Source organism: Musca autumnalis, unplaced genomic scaffold, assembly GCF_047663935.1.
Source record: "Musca autumnalis isolate F117 unplaced genomic scaffold, ASM4766393v1 scaffold_3, whole genome shotgun sequence".
Taxonomy (NCBI): Eukaryota; Metazoa; Arthropoda; class Insecta; order Diptera; family Muscidae; genus Musca; species Musca autumnalis.
This window is the reverse complement of record NW_027411866.1, coordinates 190,071,022-190,091,376: the sequence shown is the minus strand read 5'-3', so window position 1 is coordinate 190,091,376 and position 20,355 is coordinate 190,071,022. Positions and strand designations below refer to the sequence as shown.

The 20,355-nt window shown below is 36.8% G+C and overlaps 1 protein-coding gene across 3 annotated transcripts in view; it reads left to right on the top strand.

Moving 5' to 3' along the window:
* The window catches only part of sbm (L-type amino acid transporter sobremesa), a 197,952-nt gene extending 180,546 nt beyond the window's left edge, over positions 1 to 17,406 (top strand). For all 3 annotated transcript variants that reach the window (XM_073976032.1, XM_073976033.1, XM_073976031.1), the window contains exons 4-8: positions 8,512 to 8,754; positions 8,952 to 9,450; positions 9,516 to 9,612; positions 9,674 to 9,992; positions 17,080 to 17,406. In XM_073976032.1, the coding sequence (XP_073832133.1) occupies positions 8,512 to 8,754; positions 8,952 to 9,450; positions 9,516 to 9,612; positions 9,674 to 9,992; positions 17,080 to 17,150 (1,229 nt within the window). In that variant the 3' untranslated portion in view covers positions 17,151 to 17,406. The remainder of the gene's footprint in view (positions 1 to 8,511; positions 8,755 to 8,951; positions 9,451 to 9,515; positions 9,613 to 9,673; positions 9,993 to 17,079) is intronic.
* The last annotated feature ends 2,949 nt before the right edge of the window (positions 17,407 to 20,355 follow it).

The following is a 20,355-nucleotide window of genomic DNA, read 5'->3' as shown; positions in this document are numbered from 1 at the left end:
AACAACACTTGTCATTTGACAGTATATAATGTTGACGAAATGATATACAAATATAGGTTTTTTTTTCAGAGAAACAAAAGGAAGTATTGCTGATTTCGTTAATAAGTCTCTGTATAATATTTGAGGGAGAATTTAAAGCAGGCCTACTGCTGGAGTTTTTGGAGCTACTGTTATATGGGGGCTATTTCAAGATATAGACCAAAATCGGGGAAAGATATAAATGGGGGCTATATCCAAATCTGAACCTATCTTTGTTAAAATCGGTGTAGCTATTCAGGGGCCTAAGAAAATAACACATATTAAATTTGAGTTTTTGTTAGAAAATAACCAATATTATTGAACTTGTATATTCTATTTATTTACTTTCATAGAAGAATATGTAAAGGGTGTTTTTTTAAGCCCGATAGAACTTGTAAAAAATAACACAAAAAATTAAATTGTAATCAAATTTTTTTTTTTATTCGAAAGATCAATACGTGACATTAACATTTGAAAATGATTTCGGGCATATGGGCACGGCGGCTGTTCTTGACGAAGTGCATTCTGGACGTCCAATTTTTGGCCACTTTTTCGAGCACTGCTGGCCGTATGTCACGAATAACACGAACAATGCTGGCCTCCAAGGCATCAATTGTTGCTGGTTTATCAGCATAAACCAGTGACTTCACGTAGCCCCACAGGAAATAATCGAGAGGTGTCAAATCGCACGATCTTCTCGAAATCAACTTATCGCCAAATTTTGATTTCAATAAGTCGATGGTTGCGTTCGCCGTATGGCACGTAGCGCCATCCTGTTGAAACCACATATCCTCCGGATCAATGTCATCCATATTTTCAAACAAAAAATCATTGATCATGGTGCGGTAACGATCTCCATTGACCGCAACGCGAGCTCGGGCCTCATTTTTGAAGAAATAAGGTCAGATGATGCCACCAGCGTGTAAACCGCACCATACGGTGCATTTTTCTGGATGTAATGGAGTCTGTAGGGTCTCTTGTGGATTGGTCTCACTCCATATGCGGCAATTTTGCTTATTAACAAACCCGTTAAGCCAAAAATGCGCCTCATCGCTGAACACAATTTTTCGTCTATAAGTTGCGCGAATCGACGACTGATTTTCAAAGTAAATTTGGATAATTTCGTAGCGTTGTTCAAGCGTGAGTCTATTCATGATGATTTGTCAGAGTATACTGAAACAAATAAAAAAAAAGTTTCATCAAAATTTAATTTTTTGTGTTACTTTTTACAATTTCAAGTTCTATCTAGCTTAAAAAAACACCCGTTATATGATACAATATAACCCAGCCAACTTCGGGAATTGGTCCTGTGGTATCTTTGTCCAGATACAAGTATGCTCAGTGAAGAATGGCCATGGATATAATATGACGTGTAAAATTTTTTGACTCCGTTGTAACGCAATTGATTTTAAAATCTCCTTCTGAGATATACTTATCTCGCTTACTACAGCTGCTACAAGATAACAATGAATGCTTAATTCTTGTCATCCACAGTTCTAGTCTTGCAGAAGAAATTCATTTACGAAGTGAGCTTTTTTTGTCGACAAGGCTCAAGTTTATCGGTGTGAACGAGAAATGTTAGTTCCTATTCATAGTCAGATGGCAGCTATAACGCTGTGAGTCACATTTCGATGTTGTTGTGATACATCATATCGTCACCATAAATGTCAAAATCGCAACTAACAAAATAATTATCACTGTGCTCTTGAAACAAAAGTGCTTACCCCTGGGAAGTTTTTGCGGATTCTGAAACTACAATGTTCATAGATGAGAAAAATAAAAAAAAACCAAAAAAAATCGCCGAAGCGCTTTCAAATTGAAAATTTTAAGGGTTTTTTAGGTTTTCACGATTTTGCTTGGAAACAGCAAGTCCTATCGAAATGGGGCTAAGGAAAATGTTGTAGCTATGAAAATTCTCTGCAATATTGACTTTTATGATATCTTCCTAGTTTTTACCGTTATTATGATATAGAAGTTCAAATTACTAACACTTAATGTTAGTTAAGGTACATTGTAATATAAGGATCCATTGCCCTAATTTGAACTTCTGTATCATAATAACGGTAAAAGCTACGAAGATATCATAAAAGTCGATCTTGTAGAGAATTTTCATAGCTACAAAATTTTTTATACCTATTTCGATAGGACTTGCGGATTCCAAGAAATATTGTGAAAACCTTAAAAATGTCAATTTGAGTCGCGATTTATTTAAAAAACGCTCCTGCGATTTGTTTGTTTTTGATTTTTCCCATCTATGAATATTGCAGCTTCAGAATCCGCAAAATCTTCCCAGGTGTAAGCCCCTTCCAGGCATTTATGGTGACGATATATAGACTTGTGCTAATCTCGTTCAATTAAACGATCCGCTTCACTATCTCGTTCAATGGACTCCGGTAATTTGTATACACAACTGCGTATACTTAATTTCACAAGTTAGTTTGCATGACGTTACTCATACGTGTTTGAACGATGACTATAAACCAGACGTGACCAAAAAGAGAACAGCCCAAAATGTGAATGTATTCAAACTATTGGCAACTTCCCAGCTAACAATTTTTTCCGATTTTTTTCCGAATTCGGAACGAAACTCTGCACAAGTATGCAATTCTGATGTCGAATTCGTTCAGAAATCGGAACAAAATTGTGTGAAGGTGCCCACGAATTCGGAAAGTTTTATCGGAAAAAAATCGGAAGGAATATTAGAGTTTCTTTCCGAATTCTGAACGAATTCGCAAAAAAACTCGAATGAAAAAAAGGGAAATTTTAAGGAAATTTTCGATTATCTGCACAATTTCGGAAAAAACTCGGAAGGAACATTAGAAAATCGGAAAAAATTCGGAAGATTATGGGATGTTTAATCCGATATTCGGAAAATTATCGGATGTTTGATCCGATATTCGGTAAAAAATCGGAAGATTATCGGATGTTTGATCCGATATTCGGAAAAAAATCGGAAGATTATCGGATGTTTGATCCGATATTCGGAAAAAAATCGGAAGATTATCGGATGTTTGATCCGATATTCGGAAAAAATCGGAAGATTATCGGATGTTTGATCCGATATTCGGAAAAAAAATCGGAAGATTATCGGATACTTTATCCGATATATGGAAAACAATCTGAATATTTTCGTAAGATTTTATCCGAAAATCGGAAAAAATTCCGGTGATTTATATTTCGGAAAATGTTCGGATGTTTAATGCGAATTTTTTTATTCTTTATTTCATCATCTTCACAAGTTGGATTTAATAGTATTCAATGCTGCTGCCCGCTGATATTGTGTGTTTGCAAAATTTTAAAACACAACTTTTTCTAATAAAGTTTCCATGTGTCATCACGATTTTGTTCTTTATTTGGCGTATCTAAAATAGAATTAACAATATTTGTTATTATAAACAGCTTTTTACAAAATGTGTATGCAAACTTCCAATTTTAATTTGTTTTAAAACACACAATAATTTGTTCCGCTACGTCTTGATGCTGCGAAATAACTAAAAAACAAGGTACAGCATGCAAACAAAGCATAGAAATTTCCCTTGCCGCTGGCGTTGTTTGTACACAATCAACTCTCAACCAGAATTCGGGATTTTTGCTCGCGAGAAAAATACACAGATCAAAAATTCTTTCAGATTATGTGCAGAGTGCTCGGAAACTAATCGGAAAGAAAGCAAATCAAAATTTCCCTTCCGAGATTGTGCAGAGCACTCGGAAAATAATCGGAAAGAAAGGTTACGAAATCTCGGAAAAAAATCTGATATCAGAGCCATCGGCAAAAATTGTTGGCTGGGTTATGACTGTGTGTTAGTGTGTTTTTATGCACGCACGCTACAAAACAAAAACAAATCAAAACAGTATCTCTTTTTCGTACGCTCTTTCTACGCATTCGGGTCGTATGTGTGTAAATTGCCGAAAAGCTTCGGCACCGCTGTGTCAAAGAAGAACACATTTGCTATAAACGATGTACGAGATTGCTCAACTCTAAACCAGTGCCGACCAAGAAGAGGGCAGGCAAAAATGTAAATGTATAAAAAACATTGTCAATTTATGACAGTGTGTTAGTAAGTTTGTATGCACGCTAGCTACAAAAAAGAAACAAATCAAAACATATGCTCTCTCGTGAACGCTCTTTCGTTACGTTCGGGGCGTGTGTGTGCGATTTGCCGAAAAACTTTGTAATCTCAAGAATACCAACGAACGGCATGGCATGAACGGCATGAAAACACATAAAAATAAAATCGGGCAGTAGCTCAAAAGAGAGTCTGAAATTGATAGTTCGAGAACTCCTCTAAATTTGAGTACCATTAGGACAGATTAGAACAGTTATATATTACGGAAAAAGGGCTAATTAAAAATATTCGGCTGCTCTGTAGAACTGTAACGCAAATACATTAATTCTTAGCAGATTCTAATATGTCAGGCTTCATACTATCGCATAGAAAAAAGAACCATTAAAAATCCATTACCTCTTGATAATATTTTTCACACAAAATTTACAAATTTCCTTGAAATTTTGATTATTAAAATAATGGTTAATTTATAGATACCGTTACTTCAAATATATAGGTACATCCGAGGCATATCGACCAGGTAGTGGCATCGACATATTTGTAATATGTTATTTCCGAGGCATATTTATATAAGGTAGAAGTGACAATCAGCTGTATTTTTACTTTTGGCAGATTCCTGGCGTTTAGGTACGTTTTAGAGTTTTAATGTATTCGGAGACCTATAGTAAAAATTTAATGACAAATAATTTTGTAGAATGTTTTAATCTGATACGATCACATTTTAAAGGAGTTTTTAACCTTTTTTGAAAAAAGGGACCAAAAAGACCGTTTAGTGACTCGCATGAGGGTTAATTTTCTTTCACAAAAAGATACCCCGCATTGTTGTCAGTAATATTGCCAAAGACACTTTATACTTAAAATGCAAGGATTCCAAGGAATCTGATGTCGAATATTTCAAAACCTGTAGAAATGGGCGGAAATTGACACGCCTATTTAGGTTACTTCCCGACGTAATCTTTCAAAACGCCGATACACGTGTCTTCTTTTTTTTGGTCCTCTTTCATAATCTGGCCGAATTATTTTGTAATTATTGTTTGTGTTGTACAGTGTAATCAGACCTCGTACACACATAAGTTCCCAGCAAAATTTGAAGGAAGAGGTTCCATGCGATGACGTGATTTCATGGCATCTTTTGCATTGGTTTAAACGAAGACAATAGGCTTGATATTGTCGGAGACTCGAAATCACAACCAACGTTGTTAAAACTCTCGTCGTAATGATAATGTCATTGCAAAGGTTTGGTGAAAATGACATGCCAAAGCATTGGTGTAAATGACATGCTTTGGATCCGAAAATGAATAGCATCTTTTGGGGTCCACGCTCATATAAAATTCATCGACAAAGATGCTAAAAATATGACATGCCAGATCACTTGCACCCATGATTGAATGGCATCTTTGGCATCGAACATTTTGCTGGGTTCCCATATGTATCAATGAGGTCATCCCGATTCATATTAGCTCAATGGTATTGATATATATTTTATCGCCGGGTCCAAGCGGCGCACAGTGCACTGTGGTTTAGCTTATATGGGAGAGAGCGACAAAAATATCCACTTGGTCCACTTTTAAGTATAGACCCCCCATAACGGTACTTCCACTTTTTTATTAATTTCAAGATTGTTTCTATATTTTCAAAGTGAATTCGCTGTAATTTGACATTTTGTGTTCTTTGGTGGTATTAGACATATTGCGTATGTCCATGGTCAATAGAGGTCCATGTTTTGGTATATCCCCCATATATGGGTTTCTTTAATAGCAAGCCAATTTGCATGATGTTTATCAATTTTTTGTTCTCTTATTCTGTGTCCAGATTTTTGAAATTCCTTTGCAGAGATAATGTATACGATCTGACGACTTAGAGAAATCATATCCCGTAGCATTTGGTATAATTTTCCAGCATGGGACGGATGGTATTCGAACACCATATTTGAACACCATATCAGCTTTCTGACATATTAAAAGCCACCAAATTCAGTCTTGCGGTTACAGAGGAATTCGAGGTCAAATTAAAAATTTGAGATTTTTTCATCAAAATATGAGTGTTTTTGAGTTTTTTATATGTTCTAACTATTTAAAGAAGGTCAAACCCCAATAAAAAACGATAAAAATACAAAAAATTAAAAAAAAAATTACTTTTTTTTAAATTTTTTTCCGAAATTGAAAAAAATACTCCTTCGGTTTTCATAAATCTTTTATAAAAACTCATATATTAAAAAAATGTCCATTTGTGTGAAAAAGCTTTAATTTATATAAGAAACGGTATGGAAAAAACACATATTTTTACCCATGTAATTTAAAAAAATTAAAAAAGTGTTAAACGGATCGAGCGGGATGGGTACAAAAGTATATATGGACTGAAAGAGGACACTCTCGGGCATCATTCTGTGAAAACGGAACTTTGTTCCAAGCTGTTGCCCAACAGTTGTAGTCCACTAAACTTGGAATTTCACTAAAATTGAGCACCTGAAGAAAAATAAAATAGCTCTCTTCGTGTACACGCTACGGTAATTTATTAAAACATCTCTTAAAGGCAACAATCCTACTTACCTAACAAAAAACAATGAACACAATATTTGTTATAGTTTCTGAGCAGTTTCTTTCTCCAGAAATTGACAAAAATTACGTATTTTAAAAAATTGGGAAAAGTTGTTCGTCTTTAGAAGCAAGCCACGCCCACGCCATCCAATACTTTGATCTACTTTTTTTGTTTTCCTTAGTTTCAATATGTATACTATCGAATCCCATATAGAATTTAGCAATCGGTGACAACAAAAAATGAGGGTTTTGGCCAGGAATATCGATTTCTGACCCAAATCTTAAGACATAATTTATAAAGAAGTTTAAAATACCTGAAATTCTCAGGAAAAGCCGCGAGGAAAGTGAGAAAAAGTTTTTATAATTTTTTGTAGGATTCATCTTTTAGCCACAACAATGAACTCTTAACGTTTTTTCATCGATTGGGCCATAATTACGGTCTCTAGAAATTTTTTGTGAAAATTAACCTTTGACCCCATATAAATAACTATGGAAACAAAGACCGCTAGTTTTGGCACGGTTTAACGTTAACGTTTTTGGATGAAATGGAAAAAAATTAGGAGGTAGGAGTATAAAAAAAAGATTTTTTTTGGGTCACTCTAATGTACATACAAACGTCAAATGATGTTAACCCACGAAAAACACTAATCTAAAATCATAATTATACCTATATTTTCATGTTTTTAAAATAAAATTTATTTTTAAAATTCTCTGATTTTTAATTCTATTTATAAAAAAAATAGTGTTCAATATAGCCATAACTGGCTATTTTTATTATAGTCTATATATGTACATATGTATATAAATATATTTTGCCTATTCTCATACCTCAAGCCAAAAATATGTCATTCTCTTATGATGACAAAAATGTACGTAGAAATCAATTAATTTGAGATTGTTAAGTGGGAACGACCATTTCACATTGGGATAGATCAATACCAAAAAAATATTCAATAGAAAACTGAAACGTAAAAAAAGGAGACAAATCTTTTAATGGATATGTTTATGTGTCAATGTTTGTTTACACTGAGGTTGTTTTTATTTTTGGGTTTTTATTTGTTTTGTAAAACATTGGCATTGATTGTATTTATTGAACATTAAAAGGTTAAAAATTAGATGGCAAAGTACATTCGATAAATACAATTCAAAATAATCAAATCATTTGTCTTTGCAAAAAGAAATTGAAAGTTGATTAAAAGAAACGTGTAAATATATACTACATACATACGAGTATATATGTTAATATTAAGGCTAAATCGTTGGGAATGGAACAAAGAATGCTAATTGATGCTAGTGAAAAGTGGATGGATGGATAGATGGTGGTGACAATATACAAGAAACGTGTGGGAATTCAAATTAAATTTTCGTTGGTTTTTATTCTCACGGTGACGTCTACAATCATGTAGTAATCTAATGAACAATTTGTCAGATGGTTTTATCCTCTGTGTGCGATTATAAATATGTATATGTATGTAGATGTTGATGTACATATTTAAATTGTGTGTATATATTATTTTGTTGTTGTAGAATTTTTGTTTTATTTTTCACCTCTGTTGTCAAGTTCATGAATTGTGTGTAAACGGGGGAGGAGGAGGATGATGGTATTTAATGCGGGACATGTTATACCTCTTTACGCCATTTTGCAGTTATGCGTAAAATAATGGCAACATTTGAGTGGACTTCTGTCAAAATGTTCCATTTAGAAATCATTTGCAAATTTTGCAAAAATGACACACATGTTATCTGGCTACCTAGTGGTCATTTATGAACACAAGGATTTCTGTAATTACTTACTCCATTCCCTCTCTCTCTGCCATCAAGCACATTACCTTTATCCCCATATTTTAACTGCTAATTAACCTTTTTGATCTTATCTCTTATTTTTCCAGGTGCCCTGGCATATGCTGAATTAGGCACAATGAATACATCGTCTGGTGCAGAATGGGCATACTTTATGGACGCATATGGACCAGCACCGGCGTTCTTGTTCTCATGGGTATCAACGTTAGTCTTAAAGCCATCGCAAATGGCAATTATTTGTCTATCATTTGCACAATACGCCGTTGAGGCATTTGTCTCTGAATGTGATCCACCAATGTCGGTTGTTAAAATGGTTGCATTAGTAGCAATAGGTGAGTAGAATAGACGAAAATGGCCCTAACTCCCTTAAAAAAATTAAATAAAAATTTAACAATAAAAACCCCCCAATTTTCAAAAGAATTTAAAACCTCCCCTTAAAAAACAAAAAACAATCCATTAATATCTGTTCTCCTTTTCTTTCCCCCTTCTCTCAAACAATCACCACCACCAACCACACCCCCCACAACAGTGATGATTTTGTTTGTTAACTGTTATAGCGTTAATTTGGGCATGGCTGTACAAAATATATTTACGGCCGCCAAACTGGTAGCTGTACTCATTGTTATATGTGGAGGTGCCTGGAAATTGTTCCAGGGCAATACTCAACATCTAGCAAATGCATTTAATGGACCCACACCAAATCTAGGAGCTGTGGCAACGGCCTTCTACACCGGTCTGTGGGCCTATGATGGTTGGAATAATCTCAATTATGTCACAGAAGAAATTAAAAATCCAAGCAAGAATTTGCCACGTTCCATTGTCATTGGTATACCATTGGTAACATTGTGTTATGCTTTGATCAACATTTCCTATTTGGCGGCAATGTCACCCACCGAAATGGTACAATCTGAGGCTGTGGCGGTGACCTTTGGCAATCGTATATTGGGCGTAATGGCCTGGTTAATGCCCCTGAGTGTAACAATTAGTACATTTGGCAGTGCCAATGGTACATTATTTGCGGCTGGAAGGTGAGTACCAAAAAATCAATTCTGAATATAACTCAACTAATGGCTATACTCCTTGTTCCTCATAGGTTATGTTTTGCCGCATCTCGTGAGGGCCATTTACTGGATATCCTTTCATATGTCCATGTACGTCGTCTAACACCAGCCCCGGGCCTGATTTTCCATGTAAGCCTCAATATTATTGAAATTGTCAATTTGTTTAATGTTCTCTTTTTTCTCATTTTAGTCTCTCATTGCCGCTGCCATGGTACTCTATGGCACCATTGATTCGTTAATTGATTTCTTCAGTTTCACTGCTTGGATATTCTATGGCGGCTCTATGATGGCTCTCATTGTGATGCGTTTCACCAAACCCAACTATCCAAGGCCATATAAAGTGCCTATTATCATTCCCGTTGTGGTTCTGGTGATCTCGATGTATCTGGTGGTGGCACCCATTATAGATTCACCACGTATTGAATATTTGTATGCGTTGCTATTCATTTTTGCCGGTTTGATATTCTACATACCATTCGTAAAGCTGGGAATGACACCACGATTTATGAGTAAGTAGAAAAAAAAAACAAAGAACAAACATATTGGAAGAAACCTATTATTAGAAAGGAATATCGAAAGAGCTCGCTAGAACGAACAATCTATTCGTATTAAAAAGTTCTAATATGGATTATGAAACACATACATACATGGATAAGAAGACTTCTCTCATAAAAATCAGGTTCCATATTAAGGGACTAAAAATATCACCAGCATGCACCCATTGGTATGGGTAAGAAGACTTCTCTCATAAAAATCAGGTTCCATATTAAGGGACTAAAAATAGCATCAACATGCACCCATTGGTATGGGTGTAATCTCCCCTTGTCTCCTCAGCGATGTTCGTCGAAAATAATATAAAAATTCCCTAAAAATATGGCAGTACTTACCTTGCCCTTGTTGATATGATAGAAGATTCCCACGAAGTGTATCTCGCTGAAATCCGCGGAAAATAGAAAACAGGTTTTGTTTAATCAAACGATTTGCGCTTTCCACTGCACCAAGGAGAGGTTTCTTGGCTATATGCCATAACAAAGAGAGACAGAGAGAGTATACACTATAGTGTTTAATTAACCATTAAAGCTCACTTTTCTCAAAGTAAATTGGCACGATCACCACAGATGCATATGGGAAGATGGCCTGAGGTCATCACATTTTTCGATTGACACAGTTTCTGCTAAGTCATCTCTGTTTCGTATACCTTCAGCAGTTTGGTGCAAAAATCTACGTTTTTATCCCACATAGGTTTCATTTAAATTGAATTCGTTTTACCATTTGTGTCCGACGATGGGAGCAGGTAACCAAATTTGGTCCAAACTTCGTTTAAACAATCCACTTCTCCTCACCCAAAAATTCAAATTTTTCGCCTAAGTTTAGTTTAAGGACTCTTTACGGATTCTTTTGCAATTTTTACATCAGAGAGTACTTTTTGTCCCGATCGCACCAATAGACATTTATCTTGGATAATGGTCCTGAGATAATGTTCCGCAATCTAAAAAAACGGAAACTCTAGAAAGCAGTGCCCAATTTTATTTAAATATTTCTTACAAACCTAGATCATGATTGATAAGGACAATATTGGTTCATAAAATTGGATGTCTCTCTTTGAAATGTTTGCAGCAGATGGACCCGAGAGTACAAATTCCAACGGTGTTAGCTTTTACCTAGTGAATCTCATATTTAGCGAATACATAAAGTAAAGGTAGGGTCACACTAGACAAATATTTGCTACAGCAACCGGCAGCGTGCACTTATTGAGAGCAAGTGAGCATAAGTTTCACTTGGTTTTATTCCGGTGGTCCTCAAAATATTTTGTGCATTAGTCTCTCTGAGCGAGTCTTCCCTTTGCTAAACCACGACAGATGAGAATAGAGAAAAAAGAGAAAGTTGTTGTTGCAGTCACGTTAGCGTATATGGGTGATCTTGGCTGTTTTAATCCCTGAAAATGTCTCTCTTTCTGTGGTTAGCATCTTCATATTTATCGATATAGATTTGATTGATGAAATTATGTAGTATGGGCCCAATGTATGTATGGATCAACTCAGCTTCAGATTTTGGAGTCGATATCCAGTTTTAAGACTTGCTTTCAATTCTCCTTTTCTTTTCCGTCCCTATTGAGACTGTTTAATACCTTCAGCCTTTAGGCCAGCGTCGCCCAAGAGAATTCCACCAAACTAAAGCAAGTGTTTATATATAGGTGAAAAACAACAACGAAACTGTGTTTATCGTTCGTTTTTGCTCACGTACACTGTCAATGAGAGAGAAAAGCAAATGCAAAATACGATACGATCAGAATGTGCCTCATTGCAATAATGGTTTTGAGCCCAAAATATGTTTGGGGTCTGACTTGAACCTGTCGTCCATCTGTCTAACTGACTGGTGCGAGCGATAACTCGCGAACGGATCAATCGATTTGGTGCATCTCGTAAAATTTTGTTTAAACTTATATGAAGTTCGAAGATGGGCAATATCGGTCCATCCGTCAACATTTTTCAGTATATTGGTGCACACGAAAACTCGCGAAGTTATTACCCTATTCGTTCCAAACTTTGTACGTTGTAATATTTCTTCCAGACATAGATTAGACTCGAATAGATTAGGTTTGAATATATGGCTCCACTCCTTCGGGTATCTCTCACACAAAATATCAGTTTAAGGAGATGTTTTGGATTGTTTTGAAATGTGTTGCACAGGTTGTCCTCGTGGTTTCTTTTACGAAAATAAAATTTGTTTCGGGGGCATGACCATACGTCCTAAAATAATGACCCAAAAACTCTAAAAACAACCATTCCGGGACCTCCTTTATAAATGTTTCACTTAAGTACAGTTTTAGGGCTGTTCGAGGATCGTTTAGAAATGTTTACCAAGTAATTCTAATTGCAGCGATTTGGTCAAATGTTTGCACATTGTCAAATTTCTTCCAAACGTACATACATCAAGTTCCAAGAACATCTTTATAGGACAGCTCCTCTCGGTCACGGTGCTCTTGAAGCAACTTTAAATGGAAAGTGCATACACCTGGGAAGTTTTTGCGGATTCTGAAACTACAATGTTCATTGATGAGAAAAATCAAAAAACAAAAAAATCGCGGGAGCGCTTTTTAAATAAATCACGATTCAAGTTGACATTTTTAAGGTTTTTTTTAGATATTCACGATTTTGCTTGGAAACCGCAAGTCCTATCAAAATGGGACTAAAGAAAATGTTGTAGCTAAGAAAATTCGCTCTATGATCATTTCATAGGTTTTACCGTTATTGAGATATATAGAAATTCAAATTGGGACAATGCATTGACTTCTCTCACAAAAGTTCAACATGTTCGCTTACGTGCAGTTTTAGGCATGTTCGCAGAAAGTACTCCTTGTGGTCCTGTTTATCATCATCCTTCCTGGCATAATGACCCAAAAACTCTTACTTAATTACTTCGTTGGCCCTCTACAGAATATTGTCCTATAAACCGAACAAATAAAAGATTTCCATGTCTTTCTATTTCTTTCTTTATTTCTTCAATTTGGAATACCGCGCTTTTCGATCTCGTCTTCCACTTGTTTACACCATTGAAGCCTTGGCCTTCCAGTACTGCGTGCAGAGAGATTCTTTCCTATTTTAACTAAGGACCTGGTATCAGTTAAAGTCCTCTTACAAAGCTGAATAAGCATTGTGGGGATATCAAATTCAGACATGGCTTGAAATACCTTTGAACGTTGGAGGATGTCGAAGGCCACTTTATAATCGACAAAAAGTTGGTAATTGTCAATATCCATCTCTTGGGGCAGGGTAAATATCTGGCCAATGGTGGACTTGCCAGGTCTAAAGCCTCATTTGTATGACCAATTATCTCGTTGACAATAGACTTTAGTTGTTCGCACAATATCCCTGAAACTATTTTGTAAGCAATAGGGAGAAGACTTAAGCCCCTATAGTTAGAGCATACAGTCGTATCTTCTTTCTTGTGGACGGGACACAGTATGTCCATATTTACACTAGGCAATTTTCCTTGCGGAAATTTTTTTTACAATTCGTATCACATAATCTCGGGGACCAGACTGGCGCCGCATAGCTTACCACAGACCGACCTATCGCGTTATATGTGGTCAACAAGGTTTCTTCATCTGCACCCCAAGTGCTGCCGGCTAGGGACTTGAGGACCTTGTTCCTACTTTTCAGTTTGTCGCAGATAGATGCGGCGTGCGCGCACGACGTGAAAGTAGTGTCGAATGTGAATGTTTGTGGTCGGAATTCTGCTACCGTCGACCACGACATTCAATTCTCTTCCAAAATGCGCTGTCCATGTTGTGAACAGAGTGGCTGTTGATTTTGTGGCGGAAATCTGCATATTCCTCGAATGGAAAAAGGTGGTAAGATCGGTTAAATAGTTGTTCAGTCTCTCAAAGATGTCATCAGGATAGGTACCCGACGCCAGGATCGTGCAATCATCTGCATACATTACGATCTCGATGCCGTCTGGAGGGGGCGCAATACAGGAGAGGTAGAGGAGATATCACCCCACCTTGGGGAACTCCCTATTTCACTCTACGGGGTTTGGACTTCTTGTTCCTGAATTCCACTTACGACTGGTTTCCACACATATAATTGACTATCCAATGTTTCAAGCTTGGCCGGAGGGTTGTCCGCTCAATGTCCTCAAACAGCGTGTAGTGCCTGACTGTATCAAAGGCTTTTGATAAGTCAAGCGCCACCATCACTGTTCTATCGCACGGCCGTCTCTGGTTGAGTCCTTGACAAATATGTGTGGTAATGGCGTGCAGCTCAGTTGTTGTGCTGTGCTGCTTACGGAATCCATGCTGATGATCGGCAACTTGATAGCTATTTCTGATACTGGGGAGGGCTAAGGCCTCAATGTTCTTTGCTACGGGCGACAAAAGCGAAATCGGCCTGTACGATTCATTTTTGCTGGTATCCTTGCCGGGCTTCCGTAGTGGGACCACCCTGTCCATTTTCCAGACTTCAGGAACAATGAGGGTGGATAGCGACAAATTGAGAACTTTAGTGAGATACTCCACTCCCGGCTCATCCAGCTGCTTCAGCATTACCATGGAGATTCCATCAGGGACCAACGCTTTGGATGATTTAGCGTTCCTGATGGCATTGGCAATATCATCCATTGTAACTGTGGTGGTTCCTCCTCGGCAGGAAGAGATCTGATGCGACTCAATACTCTTCTCTTTGCCTGTCACTCTTGGGGTGTTCGACAAACTGTCGATTGCAATAACTTGCGCACCTCTTCGGAACAGTCAACGTAACGTCGCCAAACGTGACTGAGGTCCTATCTTCCCTTCTTCCAGGGTTCGAGAGTGACTTAACCGTTGCCCACAATTCACCTATACCAGCTCCAATGTTGCAACTCTTCAGATGATTTAACCACTTGTCCCGCTTATGCTCGCCGACCAGCCTGTTAACTTCCAGTGTCAGCTCCCTGACTCTGGGGTCGTTGGGGTTTGTCCGACGAAGCTCATCACGCTCATTTGCTAATCCCGCCGCCTCTGCTGGGAAGTTTGGTCTTACTTCGGGTATTCGACCAGCAGGGATATGGCGAGCGGCTGCAGCAGTGATGATGTCTCGAAACGTCCATTCCGCTATCCGAACATCAGAAGGATTGGGCAGTTCTCTAAAGCGGGGATTGGTGAACTCTCTGCAACCCGGCCAATTAGCTTTCTTATGATTGACGAATGTGTGGCGTTCAGAGATAATGAAATCGGGTGGTCTGCTAATGGAGACAATTATGGGGAGATGGTCTGATGGTTGCCAGGTACCGCCATTTGTCAGACCAGGTGACACGATGGTTATTTCGGGCGAGCTGTGACACTCTCCTCTAATTCTGGTAGGGGCGTCCTCATTGACCGTGCAAAACGTAGAGCTGTCAATCTGCTAAGCCAGCGCTGTACCTCTGTGGTCGTTTCCGAGGGCCGAATGCCACATCTCATGATGCGGATTAAAGTCCCCCAGGACCAGACGATTATGACCTCCCAAAAGCGGGCTAATGTTAGACACGTAATCTGAGATACAGCTATTTCTCGGCGGGATGTATACGTTCAGCAACTTTATCTCGGCAGTTCCACACCTGACTGCTACCCCCATACATTCCATGTACGGGTCATTAGAGACAGGCTCAAGACTGGTGCAATAGGAAAGCTAATCCCCCACCTCCACTTCTGGTGCGATCCTTCCTTAGCACGTTGTAACCATCGCAACGTTGTAAGCTACAGTTGTTGTTATTGTTTTTGTAGCAGCATAGAAACCTACGTGAAGTACAAGTTTGATTCTGGGTTGGCAGCCGCTGGCCGAAACACTATGGTTTCGGGTACGAAAGAACCCGCTGCTACAGTTGTTGTTGAGCTTGGTTTCTTGCGCCGCAGCGACCTTGATATTCCTCCGACTCATTAAATCTACTATTTCTTCGATCTTACCTCTGAGTCCATTGCAATTAAATTGCAAAAAGGATACATTTTCCGGGATTGGGACAACAACGGCTGGTGTTAAAGGCTGCATGTGCGGTTGTTGTTGAGGGGACTGCGGGGGAGTCTCATAATCAGACGACGATGGAGTTTCGTAATCCGATGACGACTCACTGGGGACTGTATTCGCACAGCACGCAGCAACATAGTACCTGTCGTAGTCCCTCACGTGGACAAGTCCAGAGCAACCCCTTAGATGTACCCACTCCTGACATCTATTGCATCTCACCAAGGCTGGATGTGGGTGAAGATGCGGATGTGACAAACCGAGCACAAACATATTGGTCCTGGGGTTTCCTCCGTCCCAGCACGGACCAAAAGAATTCGGAGCAGGGATATGCTGCTCCCAACACAGAAAAACGAAACAAATGCAAACATATGAATGGTCGTCTGACACGCTCGATGAATGCCTTCCTTCTATCACAACGTCATCAATTTGATTTCAACAAATTTGCACTTTTCAAATCGTGTTGAAATTTTAATAGCCATTGGGATCATGATGTCAATATTGTCATGTCCATACATTTTTTACTGCGGGAAGCAAACACTTTCTGAGTTATGGGGCCCGAAATGCTCCAATAATTAGGGCAACTCCTTCATACATGTCTCGCAATAGTCTTTGTGGTCTTTGTTACAACTAGAGATGGCCCATATTAAATTTTTTAGGTTTTCAACAGGCAAAATGTTGTCGAAAACTTCATATAAGCACGTACCGACACAATATACATTGCCCCTATTACCTCGGGCGTCACAATAACAAATGTTTGGGTATATGTATTAAGTCAAAAAACGATTTGTTAGACAGGACCACAATATAGGTATATTTATAACAAATGTTGTTCATCGCACTTTAGGTATGTTTTCCTTACAGAGGTGTATGCAATTCTATCCACAGATTTCCTCATATAGTTGAACTTCAATCCGATCTCCTACTGTTAATTCTTTCTTACTTACCATTTACTTTAAAAATTAGCGATCTGTTCATAGTTCATTAAGGTCCAATATTCCTGTTACCTTTTTTTTGTACCGTCACAGGCTGAGAGTATTTAGCTGTCGGCAAAGACGACTGTTTCGTTTTTACTTGTTTTAAATATTATTAATTTTTTATTTTCATTTCTTTCCAGACAAAGTAACCTTGTTCCTGCAATTATTACTGGAAGTTGTACCCACCTCGACTATGGCATTGTTCGATTGAGAATCAATACCGGCGGCGGCCGCTCCTCAATCTGCTCAATTTGATGCCCAATAGAAAACAAAACGCTAATGGATAGTTAGTTGAAAGGAAAACAAATGAAAAATTGTATATGAGAAAAAAAACTATAAAATAGTTTTTTTCTTTTGACACAAATATTCTATACCAAACCAAATGGAGAAATTAAGATGAAAAAAACTTAAAATATACTTGAAAACCAAACATTCATATTACAAAGAAATAAAAAATAAGAAAGAAATATATATTATATTATTAACATAAATAAATAAACAAAATATATATTTTGTAGATTTTAAGAAAACAAAAAAATTGTAACTAAAAAATATCAAAAAAAAAGTGCAAAATATTTTGAAAAAAAGAATGTTGCTTTCAAAAAAGTAGCTGAAAAAATACAGTAAAAATAAATATAAATCAACATATTTACATATAATTTTTTGAAAATATTTTAAGGCTTTGTTGTCAACACCAGATATTCAAAATGTTTTTTATACAACTTTATTTATAGACAAGGTTTTTTTTAAACAAACGAAGAAAAACAAACAAAAAATAAAAACAAAAAAGTAAAGGATTTGCTATAATGAAACGAATTGAAACACTGGTCTGACAATGTAATTTAAGTGTAAGGAAATGAAACAGGATTTCTCAAAAAAAAGTATATAAGGTTTAAAAGTCAATGAAGGTAGGGTATTAAGACGACTTCGCATGGGATCTTTGGCATGAAAAAAGAATGCAAAATAACGGCAATGATCAGATCAGATATATACAACGACATACATATATATTTCAGCTTAAACCATGTCATGGGTATGGCAATAGGTCAATTTGTAAAGGATAATTTTTCAATATTAAGAAGTCTCGTTAAACACCTACTTAATTACCAAAATTACCCGTTGTGGAACGATCTTTTTCACCTTGATTGGTCAGAGGTCATGTCAGTGAAGAAATATCTTTTTGTCCACGATCATTTCCACCATTAAAGATTAAAGCTCATTTTGGCAATCAAATTGCGTACCACGCAGAGCCCCCCAAGGTCCCATATGAAATGACTTTGTTCATCATCATTGGCCTTAGGCCTTATTTAAGTACTAAAAAAAAAATATGAAAATTATTTCAAAAATTTTCAAAATTTCTATAGTGACCTTAGCAATCGATCAATTGCCAAGTAAAGAAAAAAAACAACGTACTTAATTTGTTAAATACCAAATTAAAAAGAAACTCAACTAATTGTTTTCTATTGTTGTGAGAATCCATGAATTCGTAGGACTGCTTTAGGCATTAATTGAACAAACAAATTTAAATTGATATGTATTGAATAGATGTATGTATAAAAAGCAACAACAGCAATTTGATTTGCATTAGTAAGAAAGAGAAAACCCGCCAAAAAAACATTAATAATGAATACCAAAACACTAAATGTTGTTGTTATCAATTTTCATAAATAGGAAAATAATTAAGTTTTAAGCTTCTTAAGCAATATATTACTATTTAGTTAAGCATTAAGTTTTACATACATACTACATATTATATACATACATAGAGAGAAAAATATCCTAAAAGACAAAATACTAAATGAAAATAAAAAAAACTAAATAGCCCACAAAGATTTTCGGTTTTATGCATTTTTCTTTTGGTTAACTTTTTAAACAAATTGTTTTTATAACAAAGTTATATTATTTTTCTTGAAATATACTAATTTTTATTAAGTATTTTGTTTAGCAGAGTATACATACACACATACATATATTTGGAATACAATTTATTAATTTTAGTTTAAGTCTGATTTTTTTTAAAAATGTATTATTATTTTCGTAAATAAAGTTTTACAAAAACTAACATCAAACATTTTTTTCTTTATTTCCTGTGATGTAATTTAGGTTTGTCAATAAAAAATCAAAATTAGGGATCGAAATCTGGTCGATTTTTTACTTGATTCGAGGACTTTTTTCTACATCTCAGCTTATCGACTTGTCAAATAGCTGCCAAATCACGCACAAGATGATTTTAAAATTTGAATTTATCAGAATTATGGGCAATTTTGTAAAGTCACTTTAAGCAGATATATAAGCTGTGTTGCTTTACTTACCTGAGGTTACCATTTTTAACCTGCAAAGCTTTCCTTAACCCCAAAAAGTGGCAAAACTGGCAGCAATTTTTAAGAGAGTGAGAGAGGAGAGAGAGCTCAAATGCCTTTCTCTTCTACCACAGGCTACCAGAAAAATTTCTGCTGGTGAAAAATGGTAGGACTGATTTTTCGACATTTGTCTGACGATTATTTCACAATGAAGAAAAAAAATTAACGAAAAACAGAAGAAAAAGGCGAACGCTGGCAAAACAAAATTAAAAGCTGTGAAATTAAAGAAGAAAATTGAATTTTTATGTTTCTTTTTAATATTTTTTCGTTCCTTTACTTTTCTGGTAAAAATGTTCATGAGAGAGTAATTTTGACAGTTTTCTCTTTTACCACTTTTACCATTAAAAAAGTAAAGGAACAAAGCTATAATTGAAAATAAACTGTAGAGCCACATGAGATAACCAAACTGACCCGGAACCTTAGTGTTTCGGTCAGCCAGCATTGCCAACCCAGCATTAAACATATGCTTCTACGTAGGTTTAAATGCTGCTACTACAACAACAACGGACGGCAGCAGAGGTGAATCGTACAGACCGATTTCACTCCTGTCGCCATTAGCAATGATCCTAGAGATACTCTTCCCCAAGCTAAGAAACTGTTTTCCAGTTGCCCAACATATGTAAAATGGATTTCGGAAAATGCATAGTACTTCAACAGCATTAGACGCCATATCCACACATATCAGTAGAGTACTGAACCAGTACCTCCCCCACAATTGTTCAAAAATTGTCGCAAAACTTGTGCGCACGATAACTCTTGTAGGGAATAACCGATTTGGTCCATACTTTACACATCGTGTAATTTCTACCATACTTAGATGAGGTTCCAATATGGACTCAATCGGTCCACTCCTTCGGGTACCTCCCACACAAAATTGCGGTAAAGTTAAGTTTAGGACCTGGTCTCGAATCGCTTTGATTTTTGTTTACGCAAGTTGTATTCGCTGTCCTCTATACGACGCTGTAAGTTTCATTAGGGGCAAGTCCATACTTCCTGAGAAAATAGCCTGAAAGTTACAAAAAACCCTATGACACCGTGTGTAGTGGTTGGAGCGCA